At 46.3% G+C, this 25100-nt stretch overlaps 1 protein-coding gene across 2 annotated transcripts in view; it reads left to right on the top strand.

Moving 5' to 3' along the window:
* The window catches only part of Rasgef1b (RasGEF domain family member 1B), a 353191-nt gene that overhangs the window by 179047 nt on the left and 149044 nt on the right, over positions 1-25100 (top strand). For both annotated transcript variants that reach the window (XM_032916957.1, XM_032916956.1), the window contains exon 2: positions 17013-17093. In XM_032916957.1, coding sequence (XP_032772848.1) covers positions 17052-17093 — 42 coding nt within the window. In that variant the 5' untranslated portion in view covers positions 17013-17051. The remainder of the gene's footprint in view (positions 1-17012; positions 17094-25100) is intronic.

The raw sequence follows: 25100 nt of genomic DNA, 5'->3' as shown, positions 1-25100 counted from the left end.
ATCCAGAGCCTACAGTTGAGAACACTGGAGGTGGGGTCAGATGTTGGGTCTATAATTCTAATCATTTCCTGTTGTCTGCAAAACGAACTGGATCTCCACTCACTGCAAACCCTTTTAACACAAAGGAAGTGTTTATTCCGACCATAGAACATCAATGTGCGGGCAAAGTGAAATCAGAAACATCCTTCAAATATGCAGAAACCTTCAAATATCCGGAAACGATCACATCCTTATACAAAGGAGGTAGAGTGGGAAACCCAGGATTTGGAATGCAAAGAAGAATTTCAAATTAGGTTTCACTAGCCCTTGCTCTCATAAGGCAATTAATTTAGCCTGTTCAATTTTTTTTAAGCGCGAGTTTCCTCATCGATTACTGAAACGTTACATTAAAAGCTGTTTGCAACTGAAGTTTTGGATGATGATGGCGGCGATAGTCTCCTTATTAGCAGTCGGAAGAGGGAATGTGGGAGAGAGTACGTCAGTCCTGTCATACAGTGCAAAGACTGGCAAGAGAGAAGTGTTCGTTATGTCTCAAGTCCTATAGCTCTGAACTCGGGCTGTGCTTTAAGCATGGCTGCACATAGATTCACCAGAGGAGTTAAAAACACAAAGAGAAGCACCACCAAGACCTGGATGGACGAGAACTGCTGAAGGGCTAGGCTGCAGACCCAATGGCCCTGACTACCCTGAGTGAGAACTCGCTTCCTTTGTGTAATCTAAAGGAAGTTATTGGCGAGGCATACACCGATCTTCCTAACTCAAGGGGCATGGCGGAGAGCCTGCTGCTACCTGGTACCTCATAATGATGGGAAGATGTAAAACCTAGAAGTAGGCCTACCGGATTATGGAGGAGCTAGCCTGTCTCCCTGTGGCCTCTGTACGGGAAACTGCTGCCCTACCACGAGATCCAGAATTCTTTAAATCAATGGTGTACTCAGCTCTGCAGGGGAGGACCTGTGATTTGATGTGTGAGACCTTGGGATTCAGGGCTCCTGTGCCTTGTCTTGTCTGGATGACTGCAGTGATGTCCCCGTTTCCTGCATCTGGTTTTAACCTTCTGCAAACTGTTTTCTGCAGTCTGGCAGCTGCTCGAACTCTTTTTTTTTTTTTTTATAACAGTAACAAGTTACTGCAAAAATGGCAAAGCCCATTTAGCACCATCTCTCAGTTCAGTTTTCTGTGGGCATCGGGTAGGTGGACTCTTCCCTCACTCGGCATCTCACCAGGCTGAGATCTTGGTGTCAGCTGGCTGAGTTCTCACCAGGAACTTGGCGTCGGTTCCAGGCTCATCCCGGTTATTAGCAACCCCGTCCCTTTACAGGGCTCAAATTCCTGTTTCCTGGCTGGCTGTCAGGGGACATGCTCAGTCTTCTCACATTCACCCTCCCGGGCCCACTCACAGACTCTTCCTCACACACACCTTAGCTTACAGTCTCTCTCTCTCTTCCTACCCACCTACCCCCTATCTCCACCCTCTCCCTACCTCCTTCCCAGGAAGGGCACAAGCTCTTTTAAGGGCTGGCCTGGTTCTCACTAAAGACAATCTCCCCTGCTTAAAGTCTTCTACTTGGAACTTTTATTACCGCCACAATAGTTCACTCAAAGAAATAAATTAGTTTTAAGACAGAGAGAGAGAGAGAGAGAGAGAGAGAGAGAGAGAGAGAGAGAGAGAGAGAGAGAGAGTCTACATTCATTCAGCTGTCTGGGGTTCTACCTTAAACTTTTGCCTACAGAGACAAATCTTCAAGCTTTTCAGAGGGCACTCATTCTTCCTACTGAATGAAACCCATGTTTCTTGGCATTTAAGACTCCAGAGTCTACCCATCTGTGCAGACTTATCTGCCCTCGCTCTGTGCCCCACACTGTATTCAGGCATTACAGCTGTAGCACGCTATTCATCCGTCTGAGCCTTTGTACACTGCAGAGGTTCTCGCTTCTGCTCTTTAGCTAATTCCTGTGCATGAACCTGAGAAGACTCTTTGACAGACAGACAGGGTAGGTTTGTTTCTCCTCTAGGTATGCTGCTCCGGATTCACAACATTTATTGAACACCTACTATGTTCCAGGCACCAGAATAGTCTCCCGCCATCTTTCTATCTGCCTCGCTCTCTCCTCTCTTTCTCAATCTGCCTCCTTCCATCCTCCCTCGCCCTTCCTCTCTTCCTCTCTCTCCTTCCTTCTCTGAGCTCTTCTTCCACTGGGGAGGCAGGAAACCACAAAGTGAGCACTGTCAGAATACAGTGGGGAGATCTGTCAGATTATCTCAGGGTTATGATAAAGGGGTAAACCGTGTTGGTGACACCAGTGTCACTCTGTATGCCCTCAACCCGTAATACATCTGGGATAGGCAGCTGAACAGAGACATGAGGGAGGGGTGGGAGGAAACGCTACAGAAAAGGTCATGACTGTCTCTGTTCCCTTTGTCCCCATTATGGCCAGATGGATGGATGAATGAACAGTTACAAAGCTTGACAGGCAAAACCACCAGGAAGTACAAAGGCCCTGTGCTAGGAACTCCCTCTGTGCTCAGTTTATATCTGCCTTGCCTTATAGAAGCGTTTGGAATTTTTTCTAGGAAGAATGCTAGTCTTGGAAGTTGAGGAGGAAGAAAAATGTCAGTATCAGTTGAGTTCCTGGGTAGGTTCACCACCAAGCAAAGCAGGGTACCAAGTACCAGAAAAACAGGCAGGTTTCACATCAGGGTGCTAAGACTTGGGTAGCCCCTAAGCTAAGCAAGGACTTTGAGGCATAACCATAGGGCTAACCTTCACACACCAATGAGTAGAGTCTTAGGGACATGGGCAACCTTGGCACATCCCAGCTCCAGCTGCTAATTGGGTTGTCATTCTCAAGACATATTTTACACTTGGAGTCTGTATCGCCACTTTCTTATTTCTTTGGAAATCATGCTTTACCGTCCTGTCTTCTGACTTTTGGGGGTTGGGAGCAAACTCATGTCTTCCCTGCATGGTCAAGAAACCAAAACGGGTAGAGCACATCCAAAAAGAAATAGAACTAGTCCGGGCTGGTCTTTTGACAGGGCTTTTCTACTTCTAAAGAAGAGGAGGGAGCTTGTCAAGGTCACTTGAAAAAGCATGTTTGGTTTGGCAGCCTTTCGAGGGTGAGCACCGCAAAGCTCTCTCACTCAACTCCACAGAACAACAAACACACTTGTTTGTCTTCTCTGACTTTTGCCTCCTGTCTGGGCCTCCTCTGATGTCAGTGCTGTTTTTCCTGCTTTGCTTACATAACCTTGTCTGTCTACTTTGAGATTCCACTGCCTCAAAACTTTGGTTTGCTGGGCATCTAAGAACAGTGCAACATGGTGGATTTGCAGCCTCGGTTCAAACCACTAACTCGTGCACTCTGTCTGCATGACTTAATTCACATTTAGGAGACAGGAAAAAGCTCTCCCAGCTCTTCTTTTTTGAATACCCATAAACTAAAGGATTAGTGTGGCTCAGTTGTCCACCATTAGCTTAATGACCTAAAGCCAGGAGGAGAGGAGACAAGAAAAGGGATTATAGGTTGACAATGTAGCTTTTCAAGTGCCGGGGGCTAAAGGTGGAAAAGGTCTCCTACAAATGATGCAGAGGATGAAGTAACTGACATCTCTCGTTTGGGGAACAAGATGTGTCATTGAAGGGGAATTGAGAGTCACCTGAGAAGCTTAAATACCAGCCAGCATTAAGCACCAAGAGTCAAGAGTAGCTTGTCAGGGGAAAATGGAACCCATCAAAGACAGGATTGGAGTAGGAGAAGGCAGTGGACAACAGAGGTGAGTGTCATAAGGAAAACCTATGATGGAGACGGACCTATTTCCTCACAGATGTCAGAACCCGTCATTTCTACTTTCTTGGGTGATAGACAAAGTTGGGGCCAGTTCTCAGGGCCCCAGGCTTACTGAAAGTATGTCAGAGAGGGCTAAGACAGAACTCGAGGGAAGCCTCAAGCTTAGAGAGGACAGTGTGCTCTGGTGATGTGACCCTTATTCACGGAAGGCTCTTAGAGTCCTGGCAGCACCAGAGATGGTGGTGCTTTCCCTCCCCTAGGACTTTTCGTTTTCTGTTTTGTTTGTTCCCTTTCTTTCCTTCTTTCTTTCTTTTTCTTTCTTTCTTTCTTTCTTTCTTTCTTTCTTTCTTTCTTCCTTTTTTGTTTGTTTTTTCAGTTGGTTGGTTGGTTGTTTTTTTTTTTGTTTTGTTTTTGTTTTGTTTTTGTTTTGAGACAGGGTTTCTCTGTAATCCTGGCTGTCCTTGAACTCACTTTGTAGACCAAGCTGGCCTTGAACTCAGAGATCGGCCTACCTCTGTCTCCCAAGTAGGTGCACACTACCTCTACCTGTCACACTTTTCATTTTCTGAAATCCAACCTCTTTCCCACCTTACCTGTTTGCTCTTACTTTGTTTTACTTATCTGAGAGCCATTGAGTCTATAACCCGTGAGCACAGAGATCTTTTTCTGTTTTGGTTTTGTTCAGTGTTAAATTTGCAACATCAAAAAGGTACCTTGCTCCATGGCTACTTACCAAATGTCGGTCAGTGTAGTACCCTGTCAACTTGACACAAGCTAGAGTCTCTGGAGAGGAAGGAGCCACAACGGAGAAAAAAGTCTCTGTAAGATTCAGTTGTTGGCAAGCCTGTTGGGCATTTTGTTAATCAGTGATTGATAGCAGAGAGCTTAGCCCATGGTGGGTGGTGCCATCCCCTGACCTGGTAGGCTAAGCAAACCATGAAGAACAAGCCAGTAAGCAGTACCCTCCATGGCCTCTGGATCAGCTCCTGCCTGGGTTCCTGTCCTAATTTCCTTCAGTGATGGACAGTGATGTGAAGTGTAAGCAAGATAAACCCTTTCCTCACCAGCTTCCTTTTGATCATGGTGTATCATCACAGCAATGGTAACCCTAACTAAAGCCCTAAATAAACCAATTCTGTCCTTTGTATAAGTTACTTGCACAGGAAAGGAGAGAGGTCACATTCCTGAATCCTACATTGAGCCTTCTCTGAACTCAGTATTGAGCATCAGTGTGCTTCTGGATTCCAGGTCTGTCCTCTTTTATCTTGAGTAAATATATTGTATCTTCAACATGTTTGCCAGTATGTTAGTCAGGGGAGGCCGCACTGTGCCCCAATAGCCTGTGATCCCCTAAAACCTAAATGGCTCAACTTGGCAGGGAACACAGCCATTTAGAAACCTAGGCTAGCAACGTTGCCACCCTCTGACATCATCGGCTCAGCATGGTGTGTCGGAGTTGGATGCTGTAAGAGAAAATGCAGCGGTAACCATAGGAATCAGCCTCTTTACCAAGGTCGTTAAGCCATCAAGGGAGGCTGAGAGAAAGGACAAGCCAGTGTAGAGCTGGCCTGCCTCCCTCCCAGCCAGTGACCAGCACTGTGGAGCCTGTATCAGTACACGCGGCAGAGAGCTCCTGGCCAGTGTGACAATGACAGTTTAGGCAGGTTGGATTTAGCAAAGCTTGAAATAGAGTTAGAACTGGATAAGATGACTACTAGACTCTCGCTGTGAGTCTGAGCAACACTTAAAGTGTTGTTTTGTCTTTTAGTAAATTACAGGGAAGAAACGGCAGTAGGCTCGAAGTGGTCGCTGCCCCACTCCAGTGATTCATTCAGGACTCTGGCCTGCTGTGAAGTCTGTATCCTGGCCACTACCATGTTTGTCCCCCCTCTTTAAACGTGAAGCTGCTTGCCTTGGCCTGACCTCTCAGGCACCAGTAAACAGGAGAAAAGGCTCACGCCAGAAGACAATGGGTTGTGTCTTTTCCTCTCAGTATGAAGGGAATTTCATTGTATCAGCTCAGCCACTGACCACAAACAAACTTGGCAGGAGGCCTTGGCCACAGTGTCAGGCCCAGTTTTCATAAATCCCCCTGATCCACCCGGAAGGGTTTGGGTGAACAGCCAAGCAATCGTGCCTCTTTCCTACTCCTCCCGCATGTGTGAGATCTCCATTTCTGGATGGGCCAGCTGACATACCGACTCAGGCAGATACATGCCAGTGACAGGAGGCATAGCATGTGAAGCACCGTCAGCACACTACCTTCCGCTGTTAAAATATATGCTCTCTGTAAAATAACTTCATAAAGTATGAAAAATGCATACAGCCTGCAACTCGGCAAGCCCTGACAAATGCATTCATCATCACCTACTCCGTGTGAGGTAGAGCGGGGGACGCTAGGGACCAGAAGGCAGGGTTTCTGTCCCCACGGAGAAGCGCTAGGAGATAATCACTGCTGAACAGTTAAATGTTAAACCGAAATCTTCCCAGTCACTTTATTTGCACACCCCTCACTTCCACCCACATATTGAACTTGGAGGACGGGAAGCAAACGAGCACAGCTTGCAGCTGCTCTGGGCGTAGCTTGTTTCCAAATCACAGTCCTTCTCAGCGCATGCGCCAGATCTTCCAGGTCAGGACACGTGCACTGGACACACAGTCAGTGTGCAGACCGTGCAGAATACAAACAGCAAATACTCAGCGGTGTGTACGGTGGTGATTTCCCTCAAACCGTCGCAAAATCGATCCCATTTGGAGTGTGGGCAGCACATCCCGGAAGTACCCCAGGAAGAGGAGTCCTACAGGTTTACGTACCAAACTGAATTCTCGGTGAGAAAACTGGCCTTAACCAGTTTCTAAATTTCAGCCAAAACAAACAGGTTTCCTAGGCCAAAGCTCAAAGCTGTCAGTCAAAGAGCAGAGGGCGTTTCCTGCCGAAAGGTCGGTAAAACGTCTCTTCCTTCCTGTGAGTTCTGTCAGCACGCTTCCTGCTGCACCTGCAGTGATGGGTGGTGGGCTCCAAAATTCCTGTTTTCAGAGCAGGTCAAGTAGAGTCCAGGGAGAGAGCAGAAATAATGACCGGCCAAGGTGGCTTGCTTACCCCTTGCCTATCTCTTCTTCCTCCTGTTTATTTATAGGGGTAATATGGAAGGATGCAGTCCGAAATCAGAAAGAGATGATATATGATGTGCTAAGAGAAACATAGCCTCTTGGTTGCCTTTTTAACTCTCTCTTGAGAGTTTAGGTCAAGAAAAGCCATTGAAATCACTCGGCGAGGAGCAAGTCCTTAGGCTCAGAGGAACCTCTTAGCTCCCTTTCACTGAAGAAAGCACCTAAATGCCAGGTTTTTAAATCAACAACGGTGGCCCATTCTTTGAGTTTCACAGGTGAATTGGAAAAAACAAAAAAAAAACAAACAAAAAAACCCCCACAATTCCCCCCCCACGGCTCAATTACTGTTTCCCATCAAGAGAACAGTTCTCTTCGTCTTTAACAGACATTTCCATGATTCAGAAGTCATCTTCAAGATGAGTCATTATTTTGCAGGGACGTTGAAGGAAAGTTTACTGTCCACCCTGGATGCAGCAGATTGGAGACCTCGGAATGGTCTCTGTGGGGTCCTGCATTTTCCTGGTGCTGTACAAACTGTCTTTGTGCCTCCTCCTGAGGAAGACGCCCTTCCCAGCATGGGATGAGAACACGCTCACTTGCCCGCAGCTGAGGCAAACTGCGAAATGCTTGGAGATGCTCAGTCTATCCTGCTGCCATTTGTCAAGAACTCAGCCGTCCACATTCTGAGGGCTGCAGTGAACTCCCAGGCACAGCAACTGGTCTGCGTGTGGCCAATACATCTTCCCATCAGCCCTAGCTGCACACAGGACAACCACCCAAGAGGGGGGCCGGCTTTTCTCTGATTCAGAGGGCACAGCTATCCTGGCACCTCGAGGCCGATTAATTACATGATTTGCATCTGGCAAATTTATGCTAAATTGTAAGCAGCAGGCAGCAACTGATGCTGTAAGCATAAGCATTTTTAGAGAGGGGCTGGCTTGTGAAACAATGTAATTAAATAAGCTAGAGAGGGAAAATATTTTCCCTCTTCTCATTGCTCTGGTCCCCATTTCCTACCAAGATAAGAAAAAGCCTTTTCTCCGAGATTGACCCTAAGCACTGAGCGTAAGTGGATTCCAGGGCTGCCTCTCGATGTGAGGTGACACGCAAAGATGACCTCTGGGTATCAAATCCAGTTTCTCACATCTCTCTTGTGTGATCCACTTTGGAACCATAGAAACTTAAGAACTGAGAGAAAGGCCATCCAAGGAAGGGATCCTCTGCATCTGAATAAAGCGACCCTGAAGTGTTTACCACGGGTCAGAGAGCAGGACTGCTTCATGCCAGTCAAGCACTGAAAAATAACTCACGACGTAAAGTAAGTCGGGAGCGGCTTTCGAACTCACTAACAAGGCATCATCTGAACACAGCAATCTGAGATCCCGTAGCATCCTTACCTGTTAAATCAAGGCAGTATCGGATAAGGACACCACCCCCGTTCTGTATCTCAAAAGGAAATAACCCAAAAGTTAATAGCAGATGGAATCGTCTATACTATGAACGTACAATGAAAACCTTGCATCTCTCAGGAAGGGGCTGAGTGTTGATCACTAAGAGATGTTTGTCCTCGTGTCCTGGTGGCAATCTGACTTGGTAATGACTCCAGGGACGCAAACTATTTTATGGGGATGACTGTCCCTAAGGCTTTACAACTGTCAGTTATCAAGCTCAGAAAGTTCCAGTGTCTACTAAACCATTTCTCTCCTACGTCAAAATAGAATTAATTCCAATGAGATAACACAATCTGACCCTAAAAACCTAAAAACCTTTACTGAAGAGGAGATAAATTCCAGAGCATTGAGGGCTTTCTCTGGAACAAAAGGCCGGGCTTCTCTGGTTCATCAAAGCAGCAGACAACAAAGTCTAAGATGTCATTAACCTTCGTCAAGGACAAGACTGATGGTGCCTGGCTCTGACCTCCCAGGAAGCCTGGCTACTGTGTCCACAAAAGTCGGATGCATGAGATCAAAGGCATTCTGTCCTGGTAGCTAAAGAGATCGCAAACCACTCCCTCTTTCAAAGCTCCTGGTCTGAGTCAATCAAAGTATATGTGTGTGGGGGGTGGGGGGTGGGGTGGGGAATAAAGTACACTTATCTACAGTGTAAGGAATTTTGAAATATTGATGGGTCCCTACTTGGGGAATTTCTACTAGAGCCATCTCGTTATTAATGATGACATCTCTAAAATGTATCCAAATTTAGTTTCTGTTAATCTTTCATTAATTACTCTTAGTAAAAGATATTAGCTTTGCTCCAAATGTCTTTTGCTATTAGTGTGACGGGCAAGGTGCTGTCTCCAGGAGTCGCCAAGCACTGGAAGAGGAAAAGGTGTGTTCAAGCAGCAGGAAGTAATCCTGACCCTCTCACAGGATTGGTCACCCATGCCTAAGCACTGTGCCCTTATTTGTCATGTCATCAGCCAACTGAGTTCACTTAATCCTGGACACAAAAGAACTTTTTAGGGAGCCTAGGGGAGGCCTGTGTTGTGTGGAACTGATGTTAGCGCTTAAAGTCCTTAGAAATCACCAAGTAATTCGAGCAGGCTTTTTGTCTAACCCTGAGGAGGGCAATTAAGGCAACCTTCGAGAGCCGTCTGTCTTTCCCTACTTCCTGCATCCGAGAGCCCATGAATACGTGATGTGCGTAACAGCCAAAATGGCCTCCTCTAGAAACAGACGGATCCCCCTGAAAATGGGAGCCCACGAGGCTGATTCCCTTTTTGAAAGAAGTTGTATCAGAATAGAAAAACTCATAGCTGTTTTCAGTTTTCCTTATTCTGGCGTTGTATACATACAAATACATTTGCAAAAACAAGCGCCTCGGATGACCGGAACTATCACAGAGACCTCTGAGGAGGGATGCTCTGTGGAATGAGACCATAGGAGGATATGAATAGCCTCAGGTGGAGATTACAGTCACGTTACACATTGAGTGGGAAATGGATCCACTTAGGGAAGTGAGGGGTGGGAGGTTGAGCAGGGCTTGGCTTCGCTTCCGGATGAGAGAAGGGCACAAAGGTTCTGCGGAGGGACCGTAAAGAGTGCAGTATGGTGTGATAGGAAGAACCTGCCAGGGAGGGGCTGTGGGTCAGGATGAGGCTTGATTCTGCATTGGAGCGAGTAGGAAACGTCTGAAGTGTTGGGTTTGAGCAGGAAGAAAATAGAACGCCACGGTGGGAGGATCGCAACTCGCTTTATTTTTAAAAAGATTGGGCAGGCTGTGGAGAGCAGATCTGCACCGAGCAGCGGCACGGAATCTTCTACAAAACACAGAATAGAATTAGAAGAGCGCGGGAGGGCTAGAAGCGCAGGTCCCCGCTCCTGTGCTGCTTTCGTGATTCTACTAACCCCTCTGGGCTAAATTTCTTTCCCCCAAATTCTTACAGAACCTGGCCTGCGGCATTGAAAGCACCAATGACCTTGCTCCATGGGCGGGCGTCATCGCCACCTCCACTTCAAGCTTGGGGAAGTTTAAAGCCTGGAAAAGTATAGCAACTTGCATTAAATTCCATCGTGCAGGCGATGGTGGAGGGAGGGGGCGGATGTGCGGGGGTCGGGGGTAGATGAGAAGGGAAGGAGGAGGAACCAGGACAAAATAAGCCATAAATAAGCATAATGTGTACTGGGGAGACAGCAGGAAATTTTAGCTGTGGCTGAAGGTTGAGTGAAGAGACTGGGTTCCATCCATTCAAACGCGCAGTGTTCGTGTGTATAAAATGATGCGTTTAAAGCAGCGGTGGGTGTGGCCTCTGTGCGGTTTACCGCTGTTGTTGGTCCCTCCCCAAACAGAGCACCTGGCTACACTCTTCCCATGTGTTTGCCTTCTCTTAGGGTCCTGCCCAGGGTCTGTCCTGACCACCTAGAAACCTGCCAATGGTCGTGTTCCTACTCCAACTGCCCTTCACCCCATGTGCAGTCTGATGTCTCTCATGGTCTGACTAACCACGTGTTATAGGCTGGGCTGATTCCTTCTGAGGGCAGCTGGTACCTGCTTGCCTCTTGCCCGATGTTTTACAGTCTCCCCTCAATTCATACAGGCATCAAAGTCTCTCCTTTTCATAAAGATAATAGTCAACTTGGATTAGGAGTCACCCTAATGACCTCATTTAACTTAATTAACTCTTTAAAGTCCCAGCTTCCAAACATAGAAACGAGGCAACCTTAGGGCTTCAGCATAGGACCTTGGAGGTGACTGAAACTCAACTACATGCCTTCTTCCCATTCATAACCTTCCCCAGTTCTCTGCCACCTAACGATACAGGTGACAGCATTCCCACGTTCTCCTCTTCCCTCCCTTGGAAACACCGTTGGAGGCTAGCGTCACTCGCCTGCCATCGTGTTGAGGCTGAAGCTGAACTCTGGTGACCCATGGGAAGGGAATTGTTTCTTCCCCTGTGCTGTGCTCTCAAGCTTGAATAGACAGTTTCCTCTTTTCATTTCTCCCTTTGCTTTGCTGAAGTCCTAGAGAATCCGAGTTCATACTGTACAAATAAACGGCCCGTGATTTAACTAACACATGCTTCATTTTGACGTCCTGAAGAGCTGTGTGATTTGTATGCCTCTCTTTTGGGATACATCAAGGTTTGTTTATTGTTTTAGGCACATTGCCTTATTGGACCTCCTGAAAAAAATGTATACAATGAAACCCCAAAGAGGTTTCCTATCAAGCAAGCGTCAAAGGCAGTTTTCAAAGACAGCCTCTCAGGGCAGAGGGCAGCGTGCTTTTCTGCGGGTGTCGTACGTTTCTCACTTGGGAGCTCTATAGAGGCAGACATACTTACTCTAGAAGAATTGGCTGTTGTAGACTTGTACGCATACTGGCTAACTCACATTTTATTACTTTTACAAAATACTTGAAATATTTGTTTATTATATAGGCTTTGTTAAATATTTGCTTAAGTTCTCATAGAGATATATTTAAGATTGTAAGGAGTGAGCATTGAATATTTTAACATTTTGAAGTAAACAAACCTACATAAAATATTGGTGAGTATCTGAGTAGCTCCTTTGTGCCTTCCGTAACTTTTATCATCTTTATAAACTTCGCTCAAACCTTTTAATAAACGGCTATATTATACAGCTTATAAATAGATATGTAAAATTTCTCACTAAACTTAGCACAGAAGTAAGTCACAGTACCTAGAAAATCATTGATGATTGACAACAGAGGGGGAAATCAATGTATTACATTATAATGGAAACTCATATGTGGCTGCTTTTAAACACTGAAAGGTGCCAAGGGAGAGTCACAATAAAGCATCTTTGATTAGCATGGGACTGTAGGAGCTTTATTTGAGTGTTGGTTTATTCGTGAGCCTGAGTTTCCGTTTAAATCTTCCAAATGAGGCTGTGTGTGATGTATGTATGATCTACATTTGGGGAAACTGAGGCTTAGTGAGGGTCAGTCACTCACTCATTGTTTGACTTGCTAATACGCTGGAGCTGGAGTTTGGCCTCACGTCTCCATGATCATCATTTCCACTGTGGTACACGCTTAGGCAATTACAGGCCAGAGACACAGTCAGCAGTTACTCACTGAGACCAGGGACATGCTGGGTACAGCAAGCATTTGAATCCAAGGAAGCTGTAAAAGAGGACATTGGTCATCTGACACTGAGTTACTTAACCTCTGTGGCCCGTAGTGTCTTCATCTGTAAACGTGAGAATAATTATGGCATTTTATGTGTGTGTGTGTGGTGTATGTGTGAATGGTGTGTGTATGTGTGTGTATGTGTGTTTGAGTGTGTAGTTTTGCTGTTTAAAAAAAGCAGATAATGTATGTGTTATAGTAGATACACACACACACACACACACACACACACACACACCTCTCATACGTCAGAGACTGTTAGCTCTATAAATCAATCAAACCCTTTTGAAAAGTTAAATGCTAGTAATAAATAGCGAGAGCTATAAACATGTTTATGTCTTTGGCCCAAGAGTTCTACTTTTGGAAATAAAGCTTAAAGAAATTATTCAAAACATGAATAGAAATGAGTAGTTTTAATTACAGGAGGGAAATGATTAAAAAAATATATACCTGAAAATATGAAAGCACAGGCTACCCTAACTTTTTTTTTTATCTTTTGATTGATTCTTGGTGAATTTCCCATCATGCACTCCAATCCTACTCATCTCTCCATCCCTCCATACCCTCCCTCCACCCTTGCAACCTCCCCTCCCACCAAACCAAACAAAAGAAAACAAAACAGTCTCTCCATGGAGGCCAGGGTGTGTCACACAGCGTACCCTTTTGCCCAGCAGTGTTAACTTGCAAATGTTCACTTCAGTGAGTCATCGGTCTGGGTCAGAGGCCTCTGCTGCTCTATCAATACTGGGTTCTCCCAGGACTCCTCTTGGATGTCTTGTTACTGCTCTGTGTCCTGGAGATCTTATAGCTTTGGATCTGGAGGACCAGCAGTCTGTAGGGTTCATAGTTACTACATGCTAACAATCCAGATTCAGTCAAAACGTTGGAAATGTGCGACACAAGATGGGAAACAGGTACAAGGATCTGCTTGCTACATTGTAATGTGCTCATTTACACACACCTGCATTTGGATCAAGGCTGCTGGGCATCTCACACATGGGAGGAAGCCCTGTGACCGAGGCCCCTTTCAGCAGCACTGATTTTAATGTTCTATGTGATGGCAGCTTTGGGGTATGTTCAGGCATTGAGGAAATCCACAAAGCATGGTAGAAGGACAAGGGCACTTCCAAATTCAGTGGGAAACACCCAGGAAATGGACAGGAAAAAACAAACAACAACAACACATAAACTGGACAGGTTTGACAGGATCCTGCCTGGGAAACCTAAAAGCTGGGATATTCTCCACGTTGACCCCAACCCCCAACCCCCGCCGTGTGCTCAGAAGCCTGCGATAATAATAAGCAAGCGGGAGGAGGCGATGTAGCAGGAGCGAGGGCAGTTCGCTCAAGTTCAGCCAGACTGTCCTCCTGTGGAGCAAACGAGAGGGAGTCTAGTCAAGCCCCAGTGAGTCAACACAGCGTCCCTCCACCCCACCCTCCTCCTTTCCCAAGGACACCTCCCTGTGTCTGTGTGCTTGACCTTTCCAAGGAAGTAACTGCAGCTGCCACAGCAGCGAGGGGTCCATTGAGCAGCAGCAGCCTGGACAGTGGCAGTTATCTGTCACGTCTGGATTCAGGTGCTGGCTACCTGCTCTTTCCCCAGGGCCTTTGAAATGTCACAGCTCCCTCCTAGGTACCCGGGAGCTGTGTGCTCTGTGGCTCTGGAGGGGCAAGTAGGATGCTCGCCTGGCAGTTTCTTAAGGGGCACGGACACTCTACCTACTCAAGGGACCACCACCGTGCTTGCCCCCGACTGAAAAAACAAAGGTCCCAGGGTGAAGTTAGAAGAATGGTAAACCTTTATAGAATCTGCCTCTGTGGTAAAATACACCGTAAGGTTCCCGATTCTGTGGTAAAATAGGCCGGCTGGCAGTAAGGTTCCCCGGCTAGCCTGGAGCTACAGAGAAGAGGGTGGGGGAGCTGACGCGCTTAAAGAGCCATGTCTTAGATAGAGTATAAAAAGAAGGTTCTGGGTCTAGAGGGAAGTTTAAGATCCTTTAGCCGCCCGACTCTTAAGCAAATGAGACTGCGCAGATTCCCCTGTTCACTCGGCTGGGAAACCCCACCAGATGATCCCTGTCCTCCTTCAAAACTCAGGTCCACCTCTCCATTCAAAGAGCCACTTCTATTTCTGGCTTCAGGACAAACACTAAAGCTTGCAACCACCGCCCTCCCACACCCCCTGAAGCTCTTTCAGGCTTTGCTCTCCTTGAGAAGTCCACTCAGAAAGTTAGAGCAGGTAGCGGGCACACCACCCCCTCGGGGACTGCTGACTTTTCCAGCTCCTTGGGAGTACTCCGAGTTTATCCCGGGAAGATAAGAGGTGATAATTGCGGAGGTCTGGGAGGTCAGTCAGTTTGCCTGGGTGGGTGGGGGTGGGGCTGGGGGCGCGAACACCTCTCTGTTCCTCTCTTTATTCCGTTCCACACTTACATTCATGTTCCCATATTCAGCAAGTGATGAGTAGGGTTGGGGGCAGCGGGGCAACAACTGTAACACCAGCCATCTAAGCCCTTGGCCACTGAAGAGACAAGGAAACAGAGACAAGCCTGAAATGAGAGAAGGGAAGGAGAAAAGGGAAGGAGAGAAGGGAAGGCCTTTTAGTCCTTACTTACATGCCCGTCACTAACTCAGGGAGCCCAGAGTCATATTTTTTCCACCAGGCAAACAATTTATAGGTAAGAAATCTGTGTTTCACGAATGCCCGGTCTCAGGTGTAACCCAGTGCAAAAGTATCATGGGAACGTTTGGCCTGCAGAGCACCGGGCTGCTCAAGCCCCTAAGAAAGCTAGTTCCTGCGTTGCTATAGCAACCGGAGGAGCCTCGGCTGGAAGGGCAGAGTTCTTCGGATGCATCTACTGCTTCCAATAGATTGACGGTCTTCCAAGCCCAGTCATGTTTCCCAATCATCAACGCCGCAAGTGCTAGTTTCATTAAAAACAGTAATGACAACAACGACAGTTTCTGTCTGAAGTTGATGCACGTGGACCTTTTCCCTAGTGCTATGGGATGTCTTTTGATCTCTGGAAGGCTGAAGGTCCCTTAGGATCCTATAGAACTTAAATTCACGCATCCACCGGAAACTACAGTCGGGACTTGCGCCAGTGGGGTTTGACGGTAATTACACTTTGATGGCTGGAACATGACCTGTGAAATGAGTTGCTGGTCTCTGTTAACTCCTAATGGACATCAAGCCACGGTCCCGCGGAATCCCCAGCCCCTGAAGTTGGAGTTTGGCGTGATTTCTCTTGAGGCGGAATTGTAGAGCCTCCCTCTAAGCAAATTATGCCTTGCTTTCCTAGGCTACAGAAATCTATACAATTAGTCTCAAAACACTCTGTGAGATGTGTGTAAATAACACACACGTACTTACAGGCAGGGCCACCCTGGCAGAGAACATGCTCTCTGCTCTAGTAGGGTGAAGGGAAGGTAATTACTAGCAGCAGGAGGAGAGATTCCAAACCACTGGGAAAAAATAAATCATCTTTTATCTCAGAAACACAGCCAATTAAGGAACAGCCGGGGGATGGAGATGTGTCAATATTTGCTGATTTATTATTAACGTTCATTTTTATTTTTATGGGGTGTGCCGATACGTTTGGGTCTCTTTTTTATTTTTCATTAACAAGTCTCTTGATGTCCTTTCTAACAATGCCAAGAGAGGCTAATAAATTCCTGTAGTGAGAAACTGGAGTTGGGGTTGGAGACAGATCTAAGAGGAGATGGTGGAAATTCATAAAGACATGAAAGGTTTCGGTTGACTAAAAGAAACATTCCCAGTGCTCTCTAACAATATGGCAGAGTAGGACCTGTGGTAGGGAGACCTCACTCTGCTCTCTCCTGTGGCAGCCAGCGCTTCCTTGGGAATTTGAACAGGATGGGTGGGATCTCTTCACTATCTTCCTAGGCAGATATGTGGAGAAAAGGTAGTAAGAACCACGAGTGACCATATAATAATAGTGATAGTAAAGCCATTGGGGGCTTATGACAATCACATCAAACAATGTGGTTTGAGCTTTAGGATAATTGTTAAAAACAGTTGGCACTCGGGGCTCAAAACGTCAAGCAGGGGTGGGGTAGGGTCTTCAGTGAATTCTGACCAACGAGTCAAGAGTTTCAGAAATTCTGCCACACTGGAATAAAAACACATAAGTAAGTCAGAGATTTCCCCGTGCCGTTTTTCCAGGAGATGAGTCTGGAGTCTTATGCTCTGGCCTTCGTCCTAGAAATGTCCCTTAATAGATAAAGCAGAAATGTTCTGAATTTCTGTCAGTCTGTATCTCCGAATTCTTCCCCCACGTAGTAAGTGGTTTTGTAACTTGTGCCAGTGCAAAGGTTAAATGGATTTGCACCGACAACAGCCTGAAGGAGCCCTGTGAAAAAAAATGCTGGCTCAGGTATTTCAATGACACCCATTACGTTTAGTGCTTGAGGCGAGTTTTTGAATGGCAGGGAAAGGGTTCCACTCTGTGGGGAAGAATCCAAGCCTGAAATCTCTTCTCTGTCTTCTGTCCTCTGCAGGAGCAGCAATGGAAACCGGTGTACTACAGTTTGGCCACCATGTGCCTTTCGAATCCTCTCATTGAGAAGCCAGGAGGCAAAGTAAGACTGCTTCCGTGTCTTGTCAGTGGTGTGACTTGAGCAAAACAGCCTTCATTTCTTTTTGTCTTGTGGTATCGGTATCGGGGGGAATTTATCAAGTCCGTCTCATAAGAATACTTGTTAAAAATTCTGAACTTGGACGCCTTGGTTGGCACCAGTGAAACTTGCCCTTGGCAAAATGTTGAGCGTGACAAACACTGTCGGGAGTATCCCTGGCCTTGGCATCTGCCTGCCCTTCCATCCCAGTGAGGCCTCCCCCACCTCCTTCAGTCTCCCGAGCTTCCCCATCCATTAGGACCTGTTAGAAGGACAATGGTACGCTTACAGTCACCACACCTCAGTGTGGTGTTCAGACACAGTCCTTTGTTTTAAAATACTTGTTATTTAAGCCACTTTGTAGCCTAAAGATGTTGCCTCTAAATGATGTCTAGGTCATGTCTGCTGCTGTTCTGGACTTGAAATCGGATCCATCCAGAGGCGGGGGCAACAGGAAGAGTAGAGGCCTCCTAGAGTTGTACGGGTTGGGTTCAAATCGAAGCCCTGGCCTCCACTAGGTCTAGATTTTGAGCAAGTTCTTTGTTAAAAGGGACATTGTATAGCAGGCCTGCTTGGTGGGGTCCTCAAAGTGGCGGAATACTCTTAATACAAACCCACAAAGCAAGTGTTTCTTTAAACCTGCCTTGTTCTCTGTCTTTCCAAGTATTGGATGGGTTATAAAAGTGAGTAGATTGATTGAAACAAAAGGCTAAAGAGTATGTTTGGGCAAACCAAGTCTCCAAATGGCTTAACTGGAGAAACTGGAAGACGGGAAATCCACTTCAAAAAAGGTAGAGAGAACTTTCCGGCGTTTTCTAGGCACCACTTCATAGGACGAGCGTGGTGCCACTGCTTCTTCACGGCCTTTCTACCTTCAGCTGTTGAGAGACATCCACAGGCTACACGCAACCCAAAGCCCAGGATGAAGTGTAGTCTCTAGGAAAGAACAAAAGCAAAACATATAAAAACTCTTCACATAGGTCTCTCACAGACGCATATGGGCAGAACCGGTTTTCACAATTTCTCTAACAGAACTGGTCTGTCTCCCCGCCTAACTCTGGGTAACTTTGCCCTAGCTGTCTGTGCATCCTACCCAGGGAGTTGTCTGCGGCGTGAAATCCCGGATGAGGAAGCCCGCCCTGTTTTGTCATCAGTCCTGACATTGAGCAGGCATGGCAGGGAACAGGCCAAGCTTCCTGAGACTGTGTTTGCTCAGTGTTCAGTGAGGGTCTGTACTTCCCCTCTGCTGACTTCAGTTCAGTGAAAGGACTTTCGTTTGTCCCAGTGATAAAGCCAGCCAACAAAGCAAATGCTTCTCAGAGGTCACAAACTGCGTTAACAACCGTTCCGGCATCCGCTGCTTTGCCCCCCCCAGTCCGGAGACTCTGACTAAACCACCACTCTGCCCGTGGAGTGGGAGCTTAGCCATCTTCACAGATGAGATCAGAAGTTCATGTACCTCAAAGAGGTCTCACTTGACCAACTGGAAGGGAATCGTGCCCAGCACGGCCACTCTGGGTTCAGTGACATGATCTCTCTGTGTGGACCTCTGGCTTCCCTCACCTGCTATGCAGCTAGCAGGTAGATTTCCGTGTTTTCTCCAAAACTGTCGGGTTGAGATGGATCCCACTGGACATTTTTGTTCTCTTTTCTCATGATCCTGGCATCTGGGCTTAATACAGTGGTTGAAACCTACCCTAGTGAATTCAGTTGTCAATCATTCTGATATCCTAGTGCCTGGTGGGGGTGGGTGGAGGGGTACGTGACCCTGAAAGCAGGGTTCAGCCTTCATTTGCAGGAGCCAAGGGAAGACATTGAATGTGGGCTGTTGGCACTGATGGCTAATCTGCTCGGAATCTGACCGGCTCTCCTCACTACAAAACAAAAACAAATAACAAAACCGTGGTAGAAGACTGTACATAGACCTGGATGGAAGCTCAACCACCCAAAGGAAGCTATCCCGTTAAATTCAGGACGAGCGTTTCCTTCATGGAGAGAAAGGGGGGTTTTAAAAAATGCAGCTAGACAGTGAATTCCAGTATGAGTTCGTAACAGGAAAAAAAGAATATTTGGGAGCCAACTGTAATAAACCAGCCAAAGGATAATCCTTAAAGGCTGTGATTGGAATTAAGCAAGGACAATGGATCCTAAGTAAAAATGAGAAGCCAGGAAAAGTCACTGTAGGCCTGAACCCGGGATTATCCGCCCACACGTAAAGAAGAGTTGAGTGTTATTTTTCACAGACTTGGGAGTCAGTGCCTTTTGGGTGGAGCATGCAAATGTATGCAAATGAGAATGCAAATGTGAAGAGTGTGTGTCTTGGGATTTCCTGGGACTGGCTCTGCAGTCTTGGTTTCCTTTGCTTTGCAGCTGCTTAAGATCATGTTGTGAACGTTGGAGCTAAACTTAGTGCACCAGATCCCACAGCGTTAAAGCTAGAGGACTCTTCTGTGTGACACGCAGGAGATGCTCTCTCAAGGTTAAAACAGGGTAAAATACTGACAAATATTTGGTAGTAGGGATGGCATCCCTTAGAACGGGGTCTAAGAGTAGTTGTGACCCCCTTGGGGGTTACATATCCCTTAGCTTGCATATTAGATATGACATTATGATTCATAACAGTAGCAAAATTGGAGTTATGAAGTAGTGACAAAAATCATTTTATGGTGGTGTGGGGGGGTGCAGGCGGGGGTGGTGTTGTCACCACAGCAGGAGGGAGAGTTTTGAAGGGTCGCAGCATTAGGAAGGTTGAGAAACACTGCCATAGAAGTTTCTCAGATAACAGGAAATACAAGACAGATCGTGGGCTCTAGATAAATTAGTCAAAGATCCAAAGTGGATGTTCAAGAGGAATTAGACCACGATGGCAGGGATATAAGGTTCCAGCAACATAGGCAGTGGGTTAAGGGATAACACGAAACTCCTCTTCCCAGCTGCCCTGGGAAATTCCCACTAGTGCTTCTCAAAGGCACTGTGCAGCTGCCTTGGTCTCCACAGCCCTCACAGCCTTGGGACATGGAAACAGACAGAGATGTTTGGATTAGGGACTGCCCATGACCGGGGCGAGGCCAACCTGCCTTTCTTGAAAGACCTCAGATGATAGACATGTCTCGGCTCCAAAGAATCAGAATGCGAAGACACGGTTTGGCTGGCGACGAAAGAACCAGGAAGATAACGCCCTAGGAGGGTAGTGGTGTTATTAAGTGGAAGGGCGGGCGAGAGACTAAACATGCTCTCTGGGCCTTCTGCACTGCGGGGTGAGCGAAGGGGAAGCTGAAGGAGCCAGGTGGAAATGACTGGATAAACAACAGATAAAAGAGGAGGGACGAGGTCTGCTGCTCGACAGGATAGTAATGTCAAGGGCGGCTGGCCTCTGTGGGAAGAAAGAATGGGGTGCCCTCTTCACAGACAAATCTTTAGCGTTAACAAAATTAGGGCATCGTTCTTACTAAGGAGCATTTCGCCTTGGAAATGGGAGGGGCCGTCTTCCCTGCCAAGGCCCCTTTCTGCTCAAGATGTCTCACCTGGGTCTGAGTGAGCGGTACCTGTTCTTTAAGTGCCCTTGGACTTCACATTTATTACTTAGGGTTCATTAGGTGACCCAAATAGAGAGAGATAACACCCCCCCCAAAAAAAAACAGTCTGTGACTTGATACTGCCTTAAAAAACAAACAAACTTATCAAGAGGCAGGGGGACAATCAGGAGGTAGCTCTTAGCAAAGCAAGTCATCCAGTTCGCTATAGTTACCGATGGTTCTAACTTCTCCATGTAAAGATGACTGGTTTAATGGCATCCCCTCTCTATACATCTAGCTTCCAGCCATTAAAGCAAAATGATTTAAGCCAAATATTTGTCTATTGGGAATTTCTGTGACAAAAAGGAAATCTTCAAGTCACCGGGTCTGTCTCCCTAAACGATAGACGTTTTAGTTGGACATAGGTCCAAGATAAAGAGTATATTATTAGCCTCTTTAGCATCAGGACATGACTGTGCCTAGATTATGGCCAATGGGAAATGAAGGAACATGATGTTTGTGAATCCTGTCCCTTTTGCTGAGGGCCATATGGCTGTGGCAGCCAAAGCCAGGATTGCTACCTTATAGTAAGACAGGACAGCAGAGGACCACACTGAAGACTTAGGGTCTCTAACTCTGGAGTCCGTGGCTGCTTATGCATGCTTAAGGCAAACGTTACCTTTCATCTTGTTTGTATCCCTACAGTTTTGGCCGCTGCTGTTGCTATGGTGGTGTGGTATCCAAGTCAATAGTTACCCAGAGCAGAGGGCAGAGTGCACTGTGGAGGCATTCGGAGTCCAGTGCAGGTCAAGCGAGTTCAAACCTATGAGATAAAGAAACGATGATACTGAGTTGTGAGTGCCCATCGTCTAAAACCAGCCTGGATGAGGACGAGAGGCAAAGAAGCTAACTTTGACCTTGAGAGAAGGCTGGTAAGACCTCATCTAAACCTAGGTATCTGAGCTCAAAGAAATTCCTAGAACCGAGACCAGCAAAATTTGAAAATACTCAAGAGCTGTAGTAGGTAAATGGGCATCAGGTCACGGTGTTTTCTAAATCCTTATGCTCAGGAGCTAATGAGATGACACAGTGGATCCAAGCACATGCCACCTGAGCACCTGGATTTCATCCCCAGGACCTACATACTGGAAGGAAAGAGAGAACTGACTTTCGAAAGTAATTCTTCCGACTTTCAAGTGTGCGCATGCGCATGTGTATATGTGCGCATGCGCATCTGTATATGTGAGCGCACGCGCATGTGTATATGTGTGCATATGCACAAAACGAGAAAGTAAATGCAATTTAAAGTCTTAAGTGCTATAGTCACACTAATAGGTTAATGCTGGCGTTAGTCCTTCAGAGAGAAGCTTCTGTTTTGCTGTGGTTAATGCAGAGACTCACCGGAGAGGAGACTGAGTGACAGGGAATGCCGGATTCTAAATGTGATATTCTATGTCAGTCCCTCCAAGGTCAGGGGTCATCTGGAGGAGGAGACAGGAAGAAGAAAAAGTAAGAACCGAAAGTTAGAGGGGCATGCTGAGCCAGTCTCCTGCATATATGGTAGGATCATTGCAGGCACAGAGGCACTGCATCTCTGTTTCGCTACACAAGACTGAGCCCGTCATCACGTTATCATACAGAGGTCAGGAAGTAAGGAACACAGGACTCGTAAGGCAGTTAATGGATCCTGGAGAAAGGTTGACTCTTTTTTTTTCAGTAGTGTAGCCACTGATAAGTTGTCCACGGTCCAGTAAGTAGTCCCTCACTCAGACTTCTATAAGTAGCTTCAATGAAGTTCAATGGGTCCCTGCCCCCCCCAATCAAAGTAGGAGGGGTTTGTTTGAGAAAAAGGGGATTTCCAAAGGAGAGGGTGTTAGTTAATGAGAGAGGATCCTGGAGATGGGGCGGAAATGACCCAACGCTTGGTATGAACACAGGTGATATTTTCAGAGACTCAGAAAGGTAGAATAAATGTTTTAAGCAAAAGCAAAAACCGAAGCAAAGAGTGTAATCATCGCAGAGCCACAGCCCGCCTCATCTTTCTATCGGTTCCTATCGTCTGGAAGGGCTGCCAGGCTCTTTAGGAATACGCCATTATCTTCAACTCCGCATTTGTGGTGACCCGTCTGGCTCCTCGGGGCAAACACATTGAACCACAGCACTTGTGTGAGCTCCATCAATCAGGGCATTATGGGAACGAACGGGTCCCTCAGATCTCAGACTGGGACTGTGTAGCTTTGACATTAAGGAACAATTTCCCCTTTTTCCTTAATAATTTAACCTTCTAAGAAGGCCACTACCGTACACTGGAGCCCAGGTAGTTTTTTTTTTCCCATTGACCTTTGTTCAGAGTCTTTGGCCTGGTGATGGCGGTGCCCTTCTACTGGTGGCTCAGGGAATGAGGCTGTTTGCTGTTCAGCCTCTGTTGTCCCCATTCATAAAGATATTTTAGTTTTCATTTTCTATGTTGCAGGCTTACTTGAAGACAAGGTATTTGAAAAGAAATACAATCAGTGCTGTCCTGTAAACAATAAATAGTCAAGAGTGGGAATATATAATACTGAAATTTAGATGCCTGTCATCTCGCCACCCCTAAAAGAGAAATGGAACTAAGGCTTGCAACATTAGCTCCACCCTTAGGAGATCATCTGGGTTGGAAGACATAGTCTAAGACTCTCAGGCATGGAGCCTGAACTCCTGTTGTTCTTAACAAGCAAGGCAGTTCTGTCAACACCCTCAAGAATTCAAAATTATTTTTAAACCATTTAACAAATATGCAGAAGTCACTGGCAATATAATATGCATCTTCCTTTGAGCCTAAAGGGACCCTGTACCAACTCTAAGAAGTCACAGCAACTAAATGAACTATGGAGAATTGATATCCGCAGGTTATTATGATTCTTGAGATGTTGCTAAAAGTCTTCAGTTCCATAAGTATGTTGAGGTCTACACACAGTAAAAACGAGAGATGAAAACCATAAGGAAGACAAGTGCGTCTCTTCTGCTCTGTCACCACTCTTTGATCATAGAGGCTACACTATATAACCCAGCATACACAGGCTAAGCATGCACACACTTACACACACATAAGCAGTCCCCAGACCCTTGCTGCTGTGGTAGGCACTAGTATCATGGAGTATAGAGTCAACTTTGTACCACACCGATACTGTTTACTTTTTCCTTATCTCGGTAGGCCAGTCCATTCCATTCCATTAGCAGTGCCCTAACCTGTCTCTCAGAGCCCAGCTGACAAATATCAACTGCCACTATTGCTCAGTGGACAGACCCAAATGTTACCAAGAGAGGAGGACGCTTGGATTTATGTTACCGACCACGTGTGATGCGGCGTGCTCTGAACAGCAACGCAAGGCCATTCTGCTCGGATGATAGCAGCGACAATTATTGCTATAATGGCTACCACTGTTTGAGGACTCCACGCCAGACACTAGCGTAAGTTTTTATAGGCAGTATGTCACCTAATTATTTTACAGATGAAGCCTAGAGGATAAACAACTGCTTCAAGGTCCCCAAACTAATAAAATGGCAGTAGAGATGGTATCCAGACCCAAGCATGCTGACTTCAGAGCCTGGGCCTTTCCCGTCTGCCTGGGATGTCGCTTGAATGTTTAGACAGCCTCCTTTCCTGATGAAATACAAGTGAGGTTTCCTAAGAGGACACAAGAAAGATAGAGAGGGAGAGAGGAGGAGGAGGAAGAGGAGGAAGAGGAGGAAGAGGAGGAAGAGGAGGAGGAGATGACGAAGAAGAAGAAAAAGAAGAGGAAGAAGAAGAAGAAGAAGAAGAAGAAGAAGAAGAAGAAGAAGAAGAAGAAGAAGAAGAAGAAGAAGAAGAAGAAGAAGAAGAGAGGAGGAAGGAAGGAAGGAAAAAAGAAAGAAAGAAAGAAGGAAAGAAAGGAAGGAAGGAAGAAAGAAAGAAAGAAAGAAAGAAAGAAAGAAAGAAAGAAAGAAAGAAAGAAAGAAAGACCTTCCTATATTTTAGGTCATTCTAGCTACAGTTAACCTACATTAGATTCCCTTTCACCAAATGGCCCTGATTATAAATAGCAGTGCTGCACCAATAGGAAGCCTATGTGGGCAGGCAGCATTAGGTGGATCTTCTAAAAGCAATTGCTTTGCAGAGAACTTTAAATGGAGTTTAAGCTGCGCTAATGTCACCATGTTACTCAGATCAAAATATTCAGAAGCTGTTCCTCAGAAGCTCTTCCATATACTTAGATGTCCCAGTTTATCTGCCGTGGGAGAAGGAAGCTTGGTACTCACAGAGTCTGTGAGGGTATATATTTGATGTATTAAGAATATTGACATTCTCAAGGAATGGAGTCAGAGCGGTGTTATTAAATATCATTAAAGCCTGCTCTAATGAAGGAATCAAAACAAAGTCACGGGTGGAGCTGAGCTCTCCGCTCGCCACCAACGCTTGTTAAGTTTTGCATATAGG

Source organism: Rattus rattus, chromosome 11 (genome assembly GCF_011064425.1).
Source record: "Rattus rattus isolate New Zealand chromosome 11, Rrattus_CSIRO_v1, whole genome shotgun sequence".
Lineage (NCBI taxonomy): Eukaryota > Metazoa > Chordata > Mammalia > Rodentia > Muridae > Rattus > Rattus rattus.
The sequence above is the reverse complement of the archived record's forward strand: the minus strand, read 5'-3'. Positions and strand labels throughout refer to the sequence as shown.